Below are 17,431 nucleotides of genomic sequence, written 5' to 3'. Positions count from 1 at the left end.
ATGCAACATGGAAGATGCAGAGTAGACTTTGAGTGTGCTATAAACTAGCAGTGCTTGTGATGCAGAACTTCTTTGTAGAAAGGTTATTGTCACTGGCCTGAATTCTGCCCTGCCCAGTGCTTCTTGCCATCATGCCCAGTTCACCCGCTGCAGACTGGGAGCTTTTCCTGTTCAATGCCACATGAGTTGCTCATGTTGTGGGGTCAAAGAAAGGTGCCTATAAAGTGTAAGCAGCAGTAGACTGTGCCCTTGCTGTGCTGTCTCACTCATGGTGGCACCACTACCCTAACTGGCAGAAGTAGATTCCCTGGAGGTAACTATCAGGACTGGGAGAGACTGCTGGCAGGGCTCCTGGACATTCGCTGCTGTTTGTGGAGCAAACATTGATTAAAAAGAGGGGAGAGGGCTCCTCTCCTCCTCCTCCTCCCTCACTACTCCTCTTTCTTATCTTTGCTTTGGGAAGTGTTTTTCTAAAAACATCTCCCTTGTGACTCAGTGCCTCCCACACCTTCCCAACCGCCCCTTCATCCAAGAACATCAGAGGTGCCCTGTAATTGCCGCCTGCCAGAGAGAAGGAAAACAGTTGGAAAGCGATCCTCTGTTTTACACCGTCCCTTTTGGCTTTGGCACTTCTGTGCCTTGCTTCCTGTTGCTCATGTTTTTTCCCTGCTACGTGTCTGTTGATTTTTATTCCAGCACTGCCTGAAAGAGTGAGTAAGACCGAGTGTCTGCAGTGGCATACCTGCTCAGGGAGAACGGGGCCAGGGGTATCTGCAGCTTTGCCTGAACAGCATGAGCTGTATGCCCAGAGAAATTCAGAAACATTCTGGAGCTACCAGTTTGTGATTGTTGAGCCTCTGTTGCGTGCCTGAACATTTATGGAGGAGTCTAGTAATGAATTAATATTTTGTGTTGATTTCAGAAACTGCTGTTCTCCCTCGGAGGCTCCTTTCTGTATTATGCTGACCACTTTAAACTGTACAGTGGCTTCTGCGCAAACCACATCAAAGTCCAGAAAGTTCTGGAGAGAGGTAATTTGTCATCTCCATTGTTGTAGTTCAGTTGCATGAACTTAAACGGCAGTCAGCTGCCATAACAACTCTCAAGTGGCAGAGAACGCTGGTACAGAGGAAGGGGTGGTTGGGTAACTTTCCATAGGAAAGGTCTGTGGTTCTCCTGACGTATGGTACAGAACTGAAGGGGTTGGAGTCGTTTTGTAACATGCAGGCCTCAATAGCTAGGGAAACATTGTCCAGAAGTTGGTGCTGTTGCCTGCAGATCCAGGACATACTCCAAAAAGCAGCAACAAATAGTAGAAAAAGTTAGGAATTATTTCCTCTGCCATCCACTGCAGTGCAGTGGAAAAAGTACATTGGGGCATCATCTCACCTTGATCTAATTGGTCGTTTAGCCCTTATACACATTATTTAATGGAGGAAATTATTATGAAATTAATAGTGTAAACTACTTTGTAAACCATCTACTGAAAAAAGGTGAGGCTTTTGGTGCAGGTTAGAAATTCTATGCTTTCAATATATTATAGCTTCTTTGACTTCCATGTTCAACTGACCAACTCTTATCTACACCCAGCCAAAACAGACAGTGCCTTTAAGACCTTCCTGGATGCTCGAAATCCCACAAAGCAACACTCTTCTACACTGGAGTCGTATCTCATAAAGCCTGTTCAGAGAGTGCTGAAATATCCCTTGCTTTTAAAAGAGCTGGTGTCTCTGACAGACAATGAGAGTGAGGAGCACTATCATTTGACAGGTAACTTCTTCCTTTCTTCTACAGGATTGACTATGAGTAAAGTTTCATTTCCAGCCCTTTCTGAAGATGCAGGCAGCCGTTCTCTTAGATAGCACAGAAGTCATCAAAACATAGAGAAAACTCCCTCAGTCTCCTTAAAAATAAGAAGTAGCTTTTTTGTGCTTCTAGCAAAAAGTCCTTGGTATGTCTCAGTCCCCTTGAAAAGTAGATACGCCCAGGATTTGTCATAACAAATAGAATCATAGAATGGCATGGGTTGGAAGGGACCCCAAGGATCATAGAGCTCCAACCCCCCTGCCACAGGCAGGGACACCAACCTCCAGCCTGGATCTACACAAGGTTGCCCAGGGCCCCATCCAACCTGGCCTTGAACACCTCCAGGGATGGGGCATCCACCACCTCTCTGAGCAGCCTGTTCCAGCACCTCACCACTCTCTCTGTAAAAAACTTCCCCCTAAGATCTAATCTAAACCTTCCTTCCTTTAGTTTTAATCCATTCCTCCTTGTCCTGCCATTGTCTACCCTTTTAAAAAGTTGATTCCTCTCCTGTTTGTATGTTCCCTTCAGGTACTGGAAGGCTGCAATGAGGTCCCCCTGCAGCCTTCTCTTCTCCAGGCTGAACAAGCCCAGTTCCCCCAGCCTCTCTTCGTAGGGGAGGTGCTCCAGCCCTCTAATCATTTTTGTGGCTCCTCTGAACCCTCTCCAACAGTTGTACGTCTTTCTTTTATTGGGGGTCCCAGACCTGGACACAGTACTCCCGATGGGGCCTCATGAGGGCAGGTTAGAGAGGGACAATCCCCTCCCTGTCCCTGCTGGCCACCCCTCTCCTGATGGAGCCCAGGATACCATTGGAAATATTAAAGAATTATAGGGCTGGGGCCTTTCTCCTCTGTTTTTGCTCAGGAGCCTGCCAGGCCGTAGTGTTGCTTGGGAGACACTGACCAAAGCTCCACCTTGTGGTTACTTCTCAGTTCTTGAAACGTGTCCAAGTTGAACGTCTCCACACATGGAAATTTCAGTTGTTTGAGGTTTGGCTGTAACTCTTGCGCAGAAGAGATCCATGTCAAAGCTCTGCAGTCTTGTGCATAGAAAGACTCATCTGTCTCCTGTATACTGCAGTCAATGGCTTTTCTAGGCTCAGATGCTTGGTAAATTCCAGTTCAGGTCTGTCACGAGATTGATGTTGCGGGCTGATTGTCATTTTAACAAATAGATTCCAGCAAAACAGACTGCCTGCAAAACGTCACAAGGCTGCCACTGCCTTCAGAGGGAGTTTCTAATGCAGTTCGCTTGCCCTTACAGCCAAACTGGGGGTGACTTACTTGCAGGTCAGGATGAAATGCCAAACTTCCAAAAGGCTGCCCTGTTAAGAGCTGGCAGGAGTGGAGAAACAAAGTGCCTTTCTCCAACCCCTTTGTGAATTGACACAGAAGCCTAATGAAATCTAGTGTCATTCCTGCTTAGAAAACAAAATTTAAACAAAACCTGACCCACCAGCATTTAATTTCATGGATGCAATCGGTGAGGAACTTGGACAGCCTAACACTGTATTTCTTTCTCCTGTGGTGAGCCAAATGCAATCTGTTTTTATTAAAGTTCGTCAGATCACTTACTCTAGTTTGGGTGTAGATTACTCCAGAGATCTGAGGGACCCTGTGTATCCCATGTGCAAATCCTAACCGTGGTGACTGTCATGTTGATAGGAATATTCATACATTTGGAGGCACCTCACTGGGATAGTTATTGCAGCCTCTCCAGGCCCCTCAGACACCAGAGGAGCATTTTCCTCTCACTCTGATCAGAAAGCATACCTTCTACTGTTGTTATGAGGAAGCACTCGCATAAAGCTAGAATTCCATTCACCAAACCTCGGGAACACTGCATCATTTGGCCTGCCCCAAGTGGAATTCAATAAGAAAAGGCCATGTTTGGAAAATAGAATTGAATTACATAGCTGTCTGTGACATTTTAAACCGTTACAGAAGCGCTGAAGGCCATGGAAAAAGTAGCGAGTCACATCAACGAGATGCAGAAGATCTATGAAGATTACGGCACCGTGTTTGACCAACTGGTTGCGGATCAAAGTGGAACAGAGAAGGAGGTAACAGAAGGGACAAAAGGTTTTATTCACTCCTGAAGTGTTATCCTGCTTGCAACTGGGCGTTTTATCTCTTCCTGAGGCAATTTTGGGAACTTATTTGTGCTGGGCGTCCTCCATTCTCCTTTAATATTTTGACTTCCATTTCACATCTGCCTGTCAAGTTTCTTTTTGTCAGTAGGTTACGGTAAAATTTTCAGACAGCTGCCAGGGCCGCCTTCTGGAATGACAAGAACTGCAAGCAGGAGTAGACATAATTCTCATTGGGAAAAATCCTCCTCAAATGCTGCAGAGCTTATCCGTGCCCCAAGTCATTCAGATTTTATGCTGCAGAGTTCTTAAATTTCTTAAGATTTTTCTTTCACCCGTATAAATGAGAATGGCAATTTGAGGCATTTCACATTAAGGCCTGTGAGTCTCATACTCCATGCTTCCAGCACGGAGGCATCCATGGGTATTTGTCAGAGCAAACCCCATTAGTTAAACAGACCATGTGCATCTGTCTCCCAGCACTGGGGCAGCAAGGTCTCAGCTTGGTTATTTACATCAACTACTGAGCAGATCAAGCCTGTAGAGGTGGAGATCAGACAGGAGAGGTGCTGCCTCGTTTCTTTCATTTCCTCCTAGTAAAAGCTAAATCTTGCCCATTGGTTACCTGTTTACCCACCATTTTTTAACAGCATGGGAGATTCTTGGCAGTGTTGCATCCCACAGAAGAAAGCAGCCTCGGAATACAAGACGTCCATTAATTCTGCCATCAGCAGTGTCATTAATAGTAATTACTCCATAAAGATACTTGCAGCTAATAAATCGGCCGGTTCACAACTGGCTGTATGTGTGCAACACATCATCAGATAACTGAATACTCTTCTGAGTTATTGATAGTAAGAACTTCAATCCAGGTTCCATAACTCAGGGGCATTACTTTTTATGGTTGTTGTCTAGTTTAAAAAGGGGGTTATGTACACTTCACCTGCCGTAGTGTGAATCCCTCTGCCTGCCTTTCTCTCTGTACGTACAGTAAATACACCAAACGTTGATCCTTAAAGTTATTGATGTGTAACTCATTAAAGTTTTCTCACATACATGGATTGCAGCACTGAGATATATATATAAATACTATTTATTTATATTATCTGCTGTTATAATCTACTACAGGTGACAGAGCTGTCAATGGGAGAACTTCTGATGCACTCTACAGTTTCCTGGCTGAATCCTTTCCCATCGCTGGGCAAAGCAAGAAAAGACCTTGAACTTACGGTGTTTGGTAAGTGTTTTCCATGACTCCCTGCCCCATCAACTCTAAAGTTTTATCACATTACACTTTCTCACAAGATGAAAGCCACCGTCTCCTTTCCCTGTAGCGATGTGATCATTTAGGGCAGACGTAGATCAAAAAATACAGAGCTGTACTTCCTGTATGAGTAAAGTTTCCATCCCTCTGTTTGCTATTGCACTTTGCAAGCCAACATCAGCTGCTCTCTGGCCTGTACGTTACCTGGGGGAGATAGTGGTTTTCCCTTTAGAACAACCTGCTAAACCAAGCTTTCAGAAGAGGCTGGTAGGCAAACAGGGATTTTTTTCTACCTCTGTGAATTCAGGGTGGCCTCCTCTTTACAGCGGCTGCATCACAATCCCCATCCAGGTTATTTTAACCTGAAGAATGGATGTGGAGAAGAGAGCACACAAACAGGAGTTTTAATAGTACATATCCAATCAATCATTTAATAATTAAATAATTAAACCTTCTAGTGAAACATCTTTGGCATTGTCCATTTCTTAAAAAAAAAAAAAATTATTAAAAAGATATTTAAAATGTCATTTGAGAAATACCTACAGAACAGCTACAGGTTGGTGAGAGCCAAGTTTAATTCTCTCGGCGCACTCCTTCTCAGGGAAGCGTGGCAGTTTAGGGAAGGGAATGCTTCTAATGGAATAACAAACAGGAGCTAATGTCCCCAGTTCCCATATGCCAGACGCTTCCCAGCGGGACACGTATGAATGACTGGCAGACCACTCCTACGCTGCTTGGGAAACTGAGCTTTATTCTCACTTCAAACCCTACACAGGCAGCTTAAAAAATGCACCTACTATGTCAAACTGAGAGGAACTGCCCAGATGCGAGGTAAATGCTGTGCTTGCTATGGCTGCATCCTGGCTTTGTGTGGGGTTGAGACCCTGCTGCCTCTCTCTCCTCTTCCACTGGAAGGAAGCATGGATGTGTGAGCAGGGATGGAGTTCTACTGCCCTGAAGTCTGATCTGGGATCCAGGATTGCTGTGCAGAGCCAGCCAGCCCCCAGTTCAGCTGTGGCTTCAATGGCCCCACATTTCTGTTCCTCCTTACAGACGAGGGAGAACGTGTCCCTGCCTCCCTGGAGTCTGAGAGATTAGGTAACATTAGGGAGCAACTCCAGTCGGATCTTGTGGAAGACAGAGAATTCCTGCAGGTGGAAAAGTAGGAACTGAGATGAATGTTGACGTTTCCAGCTAAACAAATGTAGAGCTGCAGGAGGAACAGACTTGGCGCTCTTGCCCATAGCCCTCACTTGCTACAGACCCTTACTCAATGTGAGGACATCCGCTGGCTACAAAAAGAAAGCCTGAACCTTTTCATCTAACCTACACCTTCTGTATTTGTTTACATGAAGACTTATAGAAGGGAAACTGCTGGTAGTTTCCGAATAAATGTGCAGAACAGCTTCACCCTAAAAGTTCAGATGAAAATCTGGGAAAAAAATACTCCCACTGTGTGAACCAAGTGTAGGATGAGAAGCTCAGCTGCCATCTTAATACAGAGCAGGTGCTTTTCAGTCTGCTTAACTCATCCTTTGCGTTCCCATTACTACAGTAATTAACTTGCAAAGGTAGTATTTTCAGTGAATAATACACCTGTAATTAACAGTTTTCCCTTTTTTTCCTTTCTTTTTTAGTTTTTAAGAGGGCTGTAATACTGGTCTATAAGGAGAACTACAAACTAAAAAAGAAAATGGTAAGTCTGGTATCAGTGCAAGTGGTGGGTGTTTGTGCACAGGATCCTGCTGTGGTGAGACAGGCCATGCTAGTGTCAGGGGAGTGGCTGTGCTGAAATGTCACCTGCCCTTCCTAGGCTGAGATTCTGGCTGTCACAGCTAAGACAAGCGCTTGGTATCTATGTAGCAATAAATACTGTTGTTATTTGGTATGCAGCAGCATCTTCTCCTTGTGAGTCCCATGTTAGCTCCATCAAGTAGAACAGGAAATGGTGACATGCAGGAATCCTTCATTCTAACAGATGACATGTATGATGCCTTCCTTAACATAGTGCGTAGGTTAAAGACAACTTCTTATAGACCCTTGATCACCATGGAAGGAAAATAAAGGGGGCACTGTCACTACAACCTCCTCTGTCCCCATTTGAAATACCAGAATGCTGAAGTTCAGCAGCAAGTTGTATATCCTGAGTCTAGCGGTGAAGCACGGCACCACGCTTCTCGTAATGGACAGAGGGGCTCTACAAGTAGCAGCAGCAGCTACACAATAAATATATTCCACTAATCAACAGTCTGTGGGTTCCTTCATGGGAAATGTGTTCCCTAGTGGTACTTACATGCAAAGTATTATTTTTATCCATTAAAAAGAATGCTTTTAAAAGTTGAAGCAATTACAAATTCCAAAGGTTGTGTCTATCACGATTTCAGCTGCATTTACAAGCACATATTAGGGTACTGGAGGAAAAAGTCTAATGGTTTTAGTTTCTCTTCAGAGGCAGGTCTTTTAAGAGTAACACACCCCCCCCCCCCACTTTTTTTACTTCATAGCAATATCCTTCTTGTTTTTCTTTTTGCAGCCTACTAATGTTCGTGCCACACATAATTATGGTGACTTGGATCCATTCAAATTTCGTTGGCTGATTCCTGTATCGGCTCTTCAAGTTCGACTGGGGAATACAGCAGGTAATTCCCTTGCTCTGAATGCTTTGGGACTGAATGCTTCTCTGGGATTCTGCCTCTTCTGTATGTCCTCCTGGAGCCTCTGGAAACAGGCATGTGTAGGGGGCACACTCGGGGGCACAGGCTTGCTACATTAGTGGGCTTTATTTCATGTGGTATGTTAGCTGCTTCTGTAAGTTCAGTAAGATGCAGCATGATGTGAAGGAATGACGACCCCCAGTGAAAAGACCCCATGACCAGGAAGGTGATTTACCATGGTTCATGTCCTGGTGACACTCTTGTATCTTCTCCATTGTGGGAAAGTCGACTGTGTGATTTTTGTGTAGGCAGCAGGTTGTGTTTCCACTGCGGGTGAGAATTTCTATGGACCCACCCACAGCTGTGTGAACACTGTCTTCAGGAGCAGAGGAGCTCTGCAGTGATCTTGCTAATTCCAGTGGTGTTTCTAATCCTGAAGGTTTTGTGGAGCATATACAAAAAATAACATTTCCTTTGATGCACAGGAACAGAGAACAGCTCTATCTGGGAACTGATTCACACAAAGTCAGAACTAGAAGGTCGGCCAGAAACAATTTTTCAGTTGTGCAGCAGGTAAGCTTTACATGGAGGTTGTATCTGACAAATTGCATTAATGGAAGTAGAAAAAGGAAAGATTTTCCCCTGCATGACCTTTGCATCAGAGTTTGTAATGTGGCTCTCACTCTGAATCCAGGCACTATGCCAGTGTTTAACTGCCTAAAGTGTAGCAGTGTGAAATGGGAGTGAATTTGGTGCAGTGATCCGCCATCAGAAATCTGCACGGACCTATGATCCTAAGTTCCAGCACAATGTGGGCAGAGTATCTGGCTCTGGCAGGCCCTCAGCTGGTTAGCAAAGATTACTGTGTGACAGAGGGCACTTAAGGGGCGATGCCTTGGTACAGAAGTTACCTTTCAGACCATTTTTCTAAGGACAAGTAACCAAGATGTGAAATGCCTAACAACACTGAAGTTGCAAAACCACTACTAGAGCAACCTGCTGAAAACAATGCAACTGCTTAAAGCGCATCAGTAGAAAGGAGCAGGCCAGATGTTATCCCAATACTGTTTTGCTTCAGAGGGGAAGATGAGGTTATCTGCTTTCTTACACTTGCAGTGACTGTGAGAACAAGACGAACATCGTGAAGGTGATCCGTTCTATTCTGCGGGAGAATTTCAGACGTCACATAAAATGTGAGCTGCCACTGGAGAAAACATGCAAGGACCGCCTTGTCCCGCTCAAGAACCGTGTGCCTGCAACAGCCAAACTGGGTAAGAAACATGTTCTCGAAGTGAAGAAGGGAGTCTGGACTCCAGTGCTGGCAGGTGGTTTGCCGTTACTACCGTGTCTGTAGTGTGTCCTGTGCCTGACCCACAAATCCCACTGCTTTTTTGGGCTGTGGAGGTGGTGGGGTTTCTCCACAAGTCAGTGCATGTCAAGGCCTAGAGCAGGAAGCAAGCTTGCTGTCCCCCCACACCGTATTCTCACATTTGCTGTGTCATTAGCTGTCTTAAGGGAAGACTTAATAAGACCCTAATTTATTTTGTTGGGAAGAAACGTCCCTTTGGCAAGCAGCATGAGTGTTCTTTCCTCTGGGCTCCCTTCAGTAACTCAGCCCTGGTAACATTTAAAGCTAAAACAACTGGTAAAAGGCAGCGGGCTCACTGCTTTTGATGCACTAGGTCTGCATCTGAGCAGATACCCTAATTAAGCACAGGCTTTGGATATTGTAGTTAAACGAGCAGCTACTTAGTATTTCAAGTTCTGCATCTGATGTAAATTCCCCTTACTGTCATAGGAACCAGCTCAACTGATACCTCCATCCTGGCCCTCCAGTGCTTGAGGTGCCTGCATCAGCCTTGCTTTCCTGTGGGTGTGTGTACCAGTTTCTGGGGAATTCTGTATATATTACACATGAGGGCAAGCAAACAGCCCCAGGGGAGGTGGAATGAAAAGCCTGACATGGGATTGTGGTGGTGGGATCAGAATGTAACACACCTGACCTGGGCTGATTAACAAATGACACAATGGACACTGTAATTCTAATTGAGATGGACAAGGTAACAGGCTCATGCTTTGCTAAAAAACCCCAGACCAACCTGTCTTTTTCCTCTGCACAGCTTCCACGAGGTCCTTGAAAGTACTGAAGAATTCATCCAGCAGCGAGTGGAACAGTGACCCTGGGAAAGGCACCTTCCAGGACTCTGATGAGTGTAGCCTGAGCAGCAGCACTCAGAGCAGCAGCTGCCACACTGCCGAGAGCATACAGGAGCCCAAAAATTCATCTCCCGATAAGCACGTGGAGACCTGCACATCCGACTTCTCTAATGTTCTTGTCAAAGAGTCTGATATTCTCAGTGATGATGACGATGAGAATGATGACTATCAGAGCCTAAAGAAGGACAGCCCTACGAAAGACATTGAAATACAGTTCCAAAGGCTGAAGATTTCTGAGGAACCAAGTACTAACTCTGATCGGGATCAGGCTGCTGAAAATGAAGAAGGAGATAGCTTCGACACAGGAGGAGAGCATCCAAAGCTGGTGCGTGGCCATTTCTGCCCAGTGAAGAGAAAAGGAACCAGCACAAAGCGTAACAGAGGAACTTTAATGGCAATGCAGGAGCGTCACCAGTCCCTTGACAGTCACTCTGATGCTGCGAACCTGGATCTGAACTCGATTTTAGAGAGAGAATTTAGTGTCCAGAGTTTAACATCTGTGGTTAACGAGGACTGTTTTTATGAAGCTGTGGAGAGGCATGGGAAGTCCTAGCTTTCTCAGCAATATATTTAAAATATTCATTTGAAGTCCACATCAAATTCAACAAACTTATTTTGCTTTAAAACTAGAAAATTCACGGAAGCTGCAGGAAAACTACTATCTGATTTTGTGCACTAATGCATTTTTTTTCCATAAAACCAGCTGTAAAGGATTCTTAAGTTATTTTAATTTATTGTGGATCAAAAATAGATTAAGTTGGCCAAGGTCTGTAAATTAGTTCATCCCTTTCATGCAGTTACTAAGACGATGTGGTGTTTTTGGGGAGGGGCAGGGCAGGATGGTCTCATTGGTATTTTAAGTAATGTGGCAGAGGTGCTGGTGAGTGGCAGAGGGGATTACAGATGGAAAGTAGGATTGCAAAATTAATTTTTCAATACCTTGGGCATTTTTTCTTTGGTTTCCATTTTTGCTTTATTTAAAGCAGAATTAAGTTATTTTAATGTGTTTTAGTGCACAATAGTGCAGAAATTTCATTTTTGTATGTTTCAAGATGCTGTCTATACTTTATACATATGTGTAAATACAAAGCTTGGCCTGTAATCTTTTATTTGACTGTATTTTTTATTTTCTCTACCAGCCTGTACAGTAAAAGACAAATAAGGATTGTACTTAGCCATGTTTTCTACTCTTTATCATGCTCCTTTTCTCTAGTTGGAGCTTTAAATCCCAAATTCTTTGATTTTGCATAAATGAGAACAGTATTAGCAGACCTTGAGGCAATCTGTGCACTTTATCCCCCTTTAAGCTAGTCACTTGAGTATATTTATACAAAGAGTTTTGGCTTCTGTTTTTTAAGTTGCTCTGCAGTGTAGAGTGGGGGTTCCAGGATAAAAAGAGCACAATCCCCCAGTTACTGCCTTACATGCTCAAGTATGGAAAGTTATTTTTTCTTACGCTTCAGTAATGCACTCTAAATTCAGACAAAATTCATTTCACAAGTATCCCAACCAAATTACATGTCTCACAACATACCTTGTTCTTGGTGTTCTAAACGTTTCCCAAGAACCTGTAGGAACCCTGTAACTGGATTGTCAGTATCATGTTTGTCTACAGTTGAATGGAATGGATAAATAAAACGAGACAGCCCTCTACACCACTTCCTCAAAAACATTTCTTCCACAGTTGCACAGACGTAGGAATATCCATCTTCACTTTAATGAATCAACATCAGGAGTTTTAAACAAATAAAAAAAAACAACCAGTCTGCTGGAGTTACAGCTGATTTTCCTCTTCAATCTGTTTGGGCTGACTGGTACCTTCAAGTGAATTCCTCCTCATCTTCTTCAGCCTTAGTTCCTCTCTGTAATTGTACACAAAAAGGCTCGGGTCTTCATCGCACATTTTCCTGTATACGTTGCACAGATTTCTAAACTGGGACATGGAGAGCTGAAAAGGACGCAGAGTTGGATCAACATCTGCTGTCATCATCAGCTGTTCTGTTCTTTTCAAACGCCCTGCTTCGGGAAACAAGGTCCTAAAAGGTATAGGGAGAAAAAAAACAAGTCAGACAATTCAATTTCCCCTAAGAGTAATAGGGTCCTCTTGGTTATTTACTTAATACAAGTTTACTGTTAAGGATATTATACCATTACTTTAGCTCTGGCACTCTGACTATAGCTCATTACCTAGCAAACCATTACACATAGGGGACCTTTTTCTGCAGGAAAAAAAATGATAATGACCTAAGAAAGCATATACACACATACACTCACTGTATGTTAAATCTGCTAACATTAAAAAGATATTTGGGTACAGATACAGTCAGACAGGCTTCTTAGAATTAGCCTTGTATTTAGAGAGCAACAACAGATTAAACTGCAAAACAGATCAGATCCAAACCATATGCCTCTGTCTCAGGCTGCTTCACTCCCATGGGAAAGATACTGTTATCACTTGTTATTAAAAGTGTAATTCCAATGCCCGAAAGAAGCCAAGGAGCAGGAAAGAAATATTTAATATCATTTTTAATATTTAGAATTTGGAGAACATGCCAGATATCCTTGATTTTGTTTTCTGCTCTGTCACTATTCATAGACAGTCAAACCAGGTCATTTACTGCATGGCCAGTGTTCCCCAAGTTTTAATGAATTCAAGTAACTTCTAAGGCCTTGCAATAACGCATAGTATGAAAGTGCAAACTGTTGAAAGGACTAGCTCATATTAGCAGGCATTCTCAGCCTACAACAGGTCAGGAAGGCAGAAAATTTGCACAGTTGATGTGTGTCTCAGTTTTCAAATTATCTGCCTCTATCATCCAAAGGTAAGACCTAAAAAAAGCAGTGCATCTGATGGAGTAACACCCCCCCAGCTGTGTTTTGGAGGTTGGTTGGAAAAGCCAGTCCAAAGAATTTGTGTGACAGCTGTCTCTTGGTGGGCAGATGGAACGCTAAGTTAAGACAGTTTGAAATGACAACAGCAGGATGAAAGTTCTGGGAACAGCATGGTTTAAAGTATGTGCTACTCCAGGCCTTGGTCAAGTGTGTCCCTGTTAATTCAGCATGTAGGTCAGCAAGGTTAAAATGGATCAATCCTTATTTTGATAGCCCTCCTGAGGTTATTCTCACCTCTGACTTGGTATTTAAAGACAGACCTGGACCTAAAAATGTTTAATCCCCTTCTATATGCAAACTATAAACCATCTTATAATGTCCATGAACATTAATTCAAACTACAGTATTTTCTTCACAGACTTAATATCTTCTATGCCATGCCTCTCTCAGATCCCAGAATTTACACACAAATGGAAACTGACTCGATTACCTTGTTTTCATACAGTAGGTGCTATAAATAGATGGACACCTTATAACCACCTAACAGTCCTCTTATACACCAAAATTTGCTATTTTTTTCTTTTTTGATCAGCTGAAGAATAAGAGGATTGTGTTTCTTGGCTGCACAGTAGGGCTGAAGTATGATAAGCTGCTAGGGAATACGTGACGTCCAAAAGTTCAGATCCCCCCTCCTTGCCTCAAAAGAATGTAGCTATTAGCCACTTGAGATTACACAATAGTTGAGGGTTGTTTTGGTTTTTTTTAAACTCTGGCAAAAATGTTCTACATAACACAGACATGCTGATTGCATACACCTTCTACTTGCACTGTCAACAAAACTCTACACAAAAACACCCCAAGCCAATGAATCAAGCACAAACCTCTCTGGAGTTTGGATACCTCCTTTTTCTAAACACCTCCAAATGCATAGGCAAACCTTAATTTTAGGTCACATATCTGCATCACAGACATCAATGCCATTTACTGCCTCAAGAAAAATAAAAAAGAAACAACAGAAACCACCAACCCAAACCCAGAGGCAACATTCTGTGGTGGTCTTTAAAATCCTGACACACAAGGCTTGTGGTTCCACAAGGTAGCATCCACCCTAATCCTGGATTGCATCCGGGCCAAAACTACATCCAGCAAAATTCAGCTGGTCCAAGCTGCAGCAGCATGCCCCTCCCCCACCTCCTAAGAGCAGCTCTGACACAGGCTCTGCAACACTGGATGCTGGGTTTCCCCCACACCAAGTCAGACATTTGCTGATGCAGGAGTTTTAACAGGACCTCTGGCAAACAGACTGCAGGTTTCTCACATCAGTTAGAGAACCTAATAAATTCCCTCAGTAAGACATGGGGATTTTTAAAGAGTTGGTAAGAACTCCATAAAAGGACAAGCACAGAAACAAGAATTTGACCTTATCACATTATCCCCAAATAAGTGAAATTTCCCAGAGATTATGCTCTCCCTCCTCTCGCTGCCATCTTTGGTTCTGAATTTTCAGACTCAAACAACAAATGCAGTAGTTTTTGTGGTTGGTGGGAATTTTGTTTGTTTCAGAGAGACAAAATACTGCAAAGATCACCAATTTATCTTAGTAATTTCAGCAGCTTCAACTGCTGTGACAAAAAAAACCCCAACAACCCAACCCACAATAATTATTATATAATTCCATCAGAAAAGAGATTCAGTTCATAGTTTTGCCTCCAGAAACCATCTGATGGAAACATCTGATAAAGTATGACAACTTATTTTAAAAAGGAGGAATAAAATCACATGCATAGCTACAATTGTTTCTCAAATGATGTTGCAGCTTACAACTCTATAAAAAGCAGTATTTGAGAATTTTTTCATTACAGATCCTTACTCGAGTCCGCGGAAACAGTATTTTCTTCTGAACTGGAAAACGCTTCGAACTACTTTTTCTACGAGCTCAAACGGCTGCTGTATCTTGGGTTGCACCAGTGGAGTGAAATGCACCACACCCACATCCACCTGTAAGGAAAAGAGAGATAAAGCTGAGTATATATGTCTCTCTGAGACACCTTATTTCTAAGTTAACTGGTTAGACAGCAGGAACCAGGCAGAACACTGGCAGACATTATTGTGACAGGTAACAGAGCTGTGCAGTGACTCATGTCACAGTGTTTGAAGATGGATTTTTTTTTCTTTTAAACTTGCAAGGCCCTGCAGAATTTTAGTCTGTCTTAGTTATCTACATATTTCCAATTAGTTTGCACGCCATTAGTACTTAGCACTTTTTTCCCCATGGCACTTCATCCATCTAGAGCAACTTCCATGTAATCTGTGAAGTAATTAGCACTTCTTTCTTCAGATCCTTCCACAAGACAATTCTGACATGATACACAAATTAGACAATATTCAATGCACAGGCTGAAGGGCAGCTGGAGAAAATTGGTATTATAATTAGAAATCAAACCCATTCCCTGTATGTTTTCCATTGCTCTAGGGCTTTTCTAGAATGTAAGCCAAGGATTTTTTTTTCAACATACTAAGATTTTAAAAGTCTATTTAAAGGCATAGAAAGTAGAAATAAGTATGCATTCAGTTCAAGTGACCATACAATTCTGTGTTTACACTGTGTGTCATACTGCATCCAAACTTCTGTTTGAATGCTTCTACATAGCTCGCTTTCAAGCTTGCTTTATTCTTTCTTTTATAGTTCTAAGAGCAGCTTGATTTACAGAATGGTCACTTTCCCTGTGTCTGAAAACAGAACAGAGGAACATCATTCCTTTGACCTACATATATAAACATAAAGCACATGAAATGTGTTCTGCAATTACAGACACGCTGTATCATACAGAAATGCCCTGAATTCTGTATTACAAAACACAGGCTGGGCTAAACTTCCAGTTCTGCACCACATCAAGCAAAGCAGTTCATCTTCCAAACTAGACATAAAGAATAAAAAAAAAACATTTCTGTGGAGAAACACACTGAAAATTTGTACAATTTGTACAAGTTCTGGTACTGAATGACTAAAAAGAAACAAAGAACCAGACTTAAACACCTTCCATCTCTTATTAAAAAATCTGCTAATACAACAGACAATCAATCATCAATCTTTTTTAAGAGGTCTGAGAGTCAATATTGATACTCGTAGAACAGATGCTGTGACATTAAACTGAAAATGTGCTAGTTTAGACTAAGTTAAAAGATAATCACGCAGGCCAAAGAACAGCTTCTGTTCTAAGCACACTCTCAGTGTACCAATTGTTAGAGAAAACAAACAAAAAAACCCCACCAAACTTTCAGAAAAAGAGAGGGTTTTTTTCTACTGCTCTAAACAAACCTGCTTCAAGTTTGTGGGTTTTTTTGGTTTGGGTTTTTTTATTCAGTCGAGTACGCTGTAGTAACCACTGATGTGGACATACACTTCTGGCATAAAGGTGCCAGCCAACCATGCTGAACTTTCAGTGGGAACAGCTCAGCTGTCCGGTGCATCTATCCAGTACAACTGCTTCAACAGCAGAGGCACTGTAATTGCTTTCCACAGAAAGAAATGGTGAAATTCAAACCACAAAGGTTTTTCAATGTAGACAGAACTTTTAGAAAACAATGAAAAAGCTGTCTAGAGAAAGGGAAGAAAATGCTGATTAACAGTACTGATGAAAAAACCCCAACCCACGGCAAGATTCCAGCATTAGCACTGCTGATCTCAAGTGTGCGTTACACAGATAGTGTTTGTTGTCTGGTTTTACACCTTCTCTGAAAGCTAGAAAGACAGAAAAAAATACTAAAAATTACTAAAAGATACAAGAACTTATTTAAAAATGAGATGACAAAGAAGCCCCAACATATGGAATCCACAGTGAAATGCACAAAAATGCATTTTCTGAAGCAGTTTCGGAGTTTCTCCCCTTGCCACGGGCTGCTGCTCCCTGTCAGGGAGACCACAGGAACGCAGCGCAAACTTGCGCTCACATCGAGTGTCGGTTTACCTTTTTGAACATGGCAAATACATACTTCACACGACCAACCAACTCCTTACACAGAAATACTGAGGGCTTATTTACACACAGACACGTTTATCTCCGTTTTTTATCGAGAAATAAAACACAGTATTATTTCCCCCACAAAATTAGGTGTAAGAAAACCACCAGAGACCATTTGGGATCTCACAGTCGCCTCAGTTTTGCAGAACTGCAAGACATGAGGGCTCCTGGGGAGCAGGAGCTCTATCTTTAACAAAAATTTCTAAAGGAAAAGTGAAAAAAAGAATACAGTTTAGATGCAGTGTAGTTTACAAGAAAAACAGCTCAATTTGCAATCTCAAGGCCAGTGGGCAATAATTTCTGCTTCTGAAACAAAACACAGCGCTTCTCAGCATTTGTTCCATTATAGACACTGTTTTCTTTGGACCCCAGGAAAGCTGCCTGGTTACTATAGCAACAGATACAGGGGAAAGCTTTTCACTGTAATTGGCCACTCCTTTAAAATTATACATGTTATCTTACCCTAGCCTTTTTAATATGCATAAAATAGAGAGTAGAATTATGAAAGCCATTACAGAGTACACAACATCACTTGCAATACACA

At 42.5% G+C, this 17,431-nt stretch overlaps 2 protein-coding genes across 4 annotated transcripts in view; one reads left to right on the top strand and one right to left on the bottom strand.

Moving 5' to 3' along the window:
* Positions 1 to 11,317, top strand: part of TIAM2 (TIAM Rac1 associated GEF 2) — a gene marked incomplete at its 5' end in the record, with an annotated part of 93,573 nt that extends 82,256 nt beyond the window's left edge. For both annotated transcript variants that reach the window (XM_084261524.1, XM_084261523.1), the window contains 9 exons: positions 923 to 1,031; positions 1,591 to 1,770; positions 3,753 to 3,871; positions 5,027 to 5,135; positions 6,800 to 6,858; positions 7,696 to 7,801; positions 8,302 to 8,389; positions 8,933 to 9,087; positions 9,937 to 11,317. In XM_084261524.1, coding sequence (XP_084117650.1) covers positions 923 to 1,031; positions 1,591 to 1,770; positions 3,753 to 3,871; positions 5,027 to 5,135; positions 6,800 to 6,858; positions 7,696 to 7,801; positions 8,302 to 8,389; positions 8,933 to 9,087; positions 9,937 to 10,586 — 1,575 coding nt within the window. In that variant the 3' untranslated portion in view covers positions 10,587 to 11,317. The remainder of the gene's footprint in view (positions 1 to 922; positions 1,032 to 1,590; positions 1,771 to 3,752; positions 3,872 to 5,026; positions 5,136 to 6,799; positions 6,859 to 7,695; positions 7,802 to 8,301; positions 8,390 to 8,932; positions 9,088 to 9,936) is intronic.
* A 417-nt stretch (positions 11,318 to 11,734) lies between these two features.
* Positions 11,735 to 17,431, bottom strand: part of TFB1M (transcription factor B1, mitochondrial) — a 29,157-nt gene continuing 23,460 nt past the window's right edge. For both annotated transcript variants that reach the window (XM_084262208.1, XM_084262207.1), the window contains exons 7-8: positions 14,736 to 14,863; positions 11,735 to 12,069 (exon numbers count right to left, since the gene is read on the bottom strand). In XM_084262208.1, coding sequence (XP_084118334.1) covers positions 11,808 to 12,069; positions 14,736 to 14,863 — 390 coding nt within the window. In that variant the 3' untranslated portion in view covers positions 11,735 to 11,807. The remainder of the gene's footprint in view (positions 12,070 to 14,735; positions 14,864 to 17,431) is intronic.

Source organism: Gallinula chloropus, assembly GCF_964237585.1.
Source record: "Gallinula chloropus genome assembly, chromosome: 3".
NCBI lineage: Eukaryota > Metazoa > Chordata > Aves > Gruiformes > Rallidae > Gallinula > Gallinula chloropus.
The sequence above is the reverse complement of the archived record's forward strand: the minus strand, read 5'-3'. Positions and strand labels throughout refer to the sequence as shown.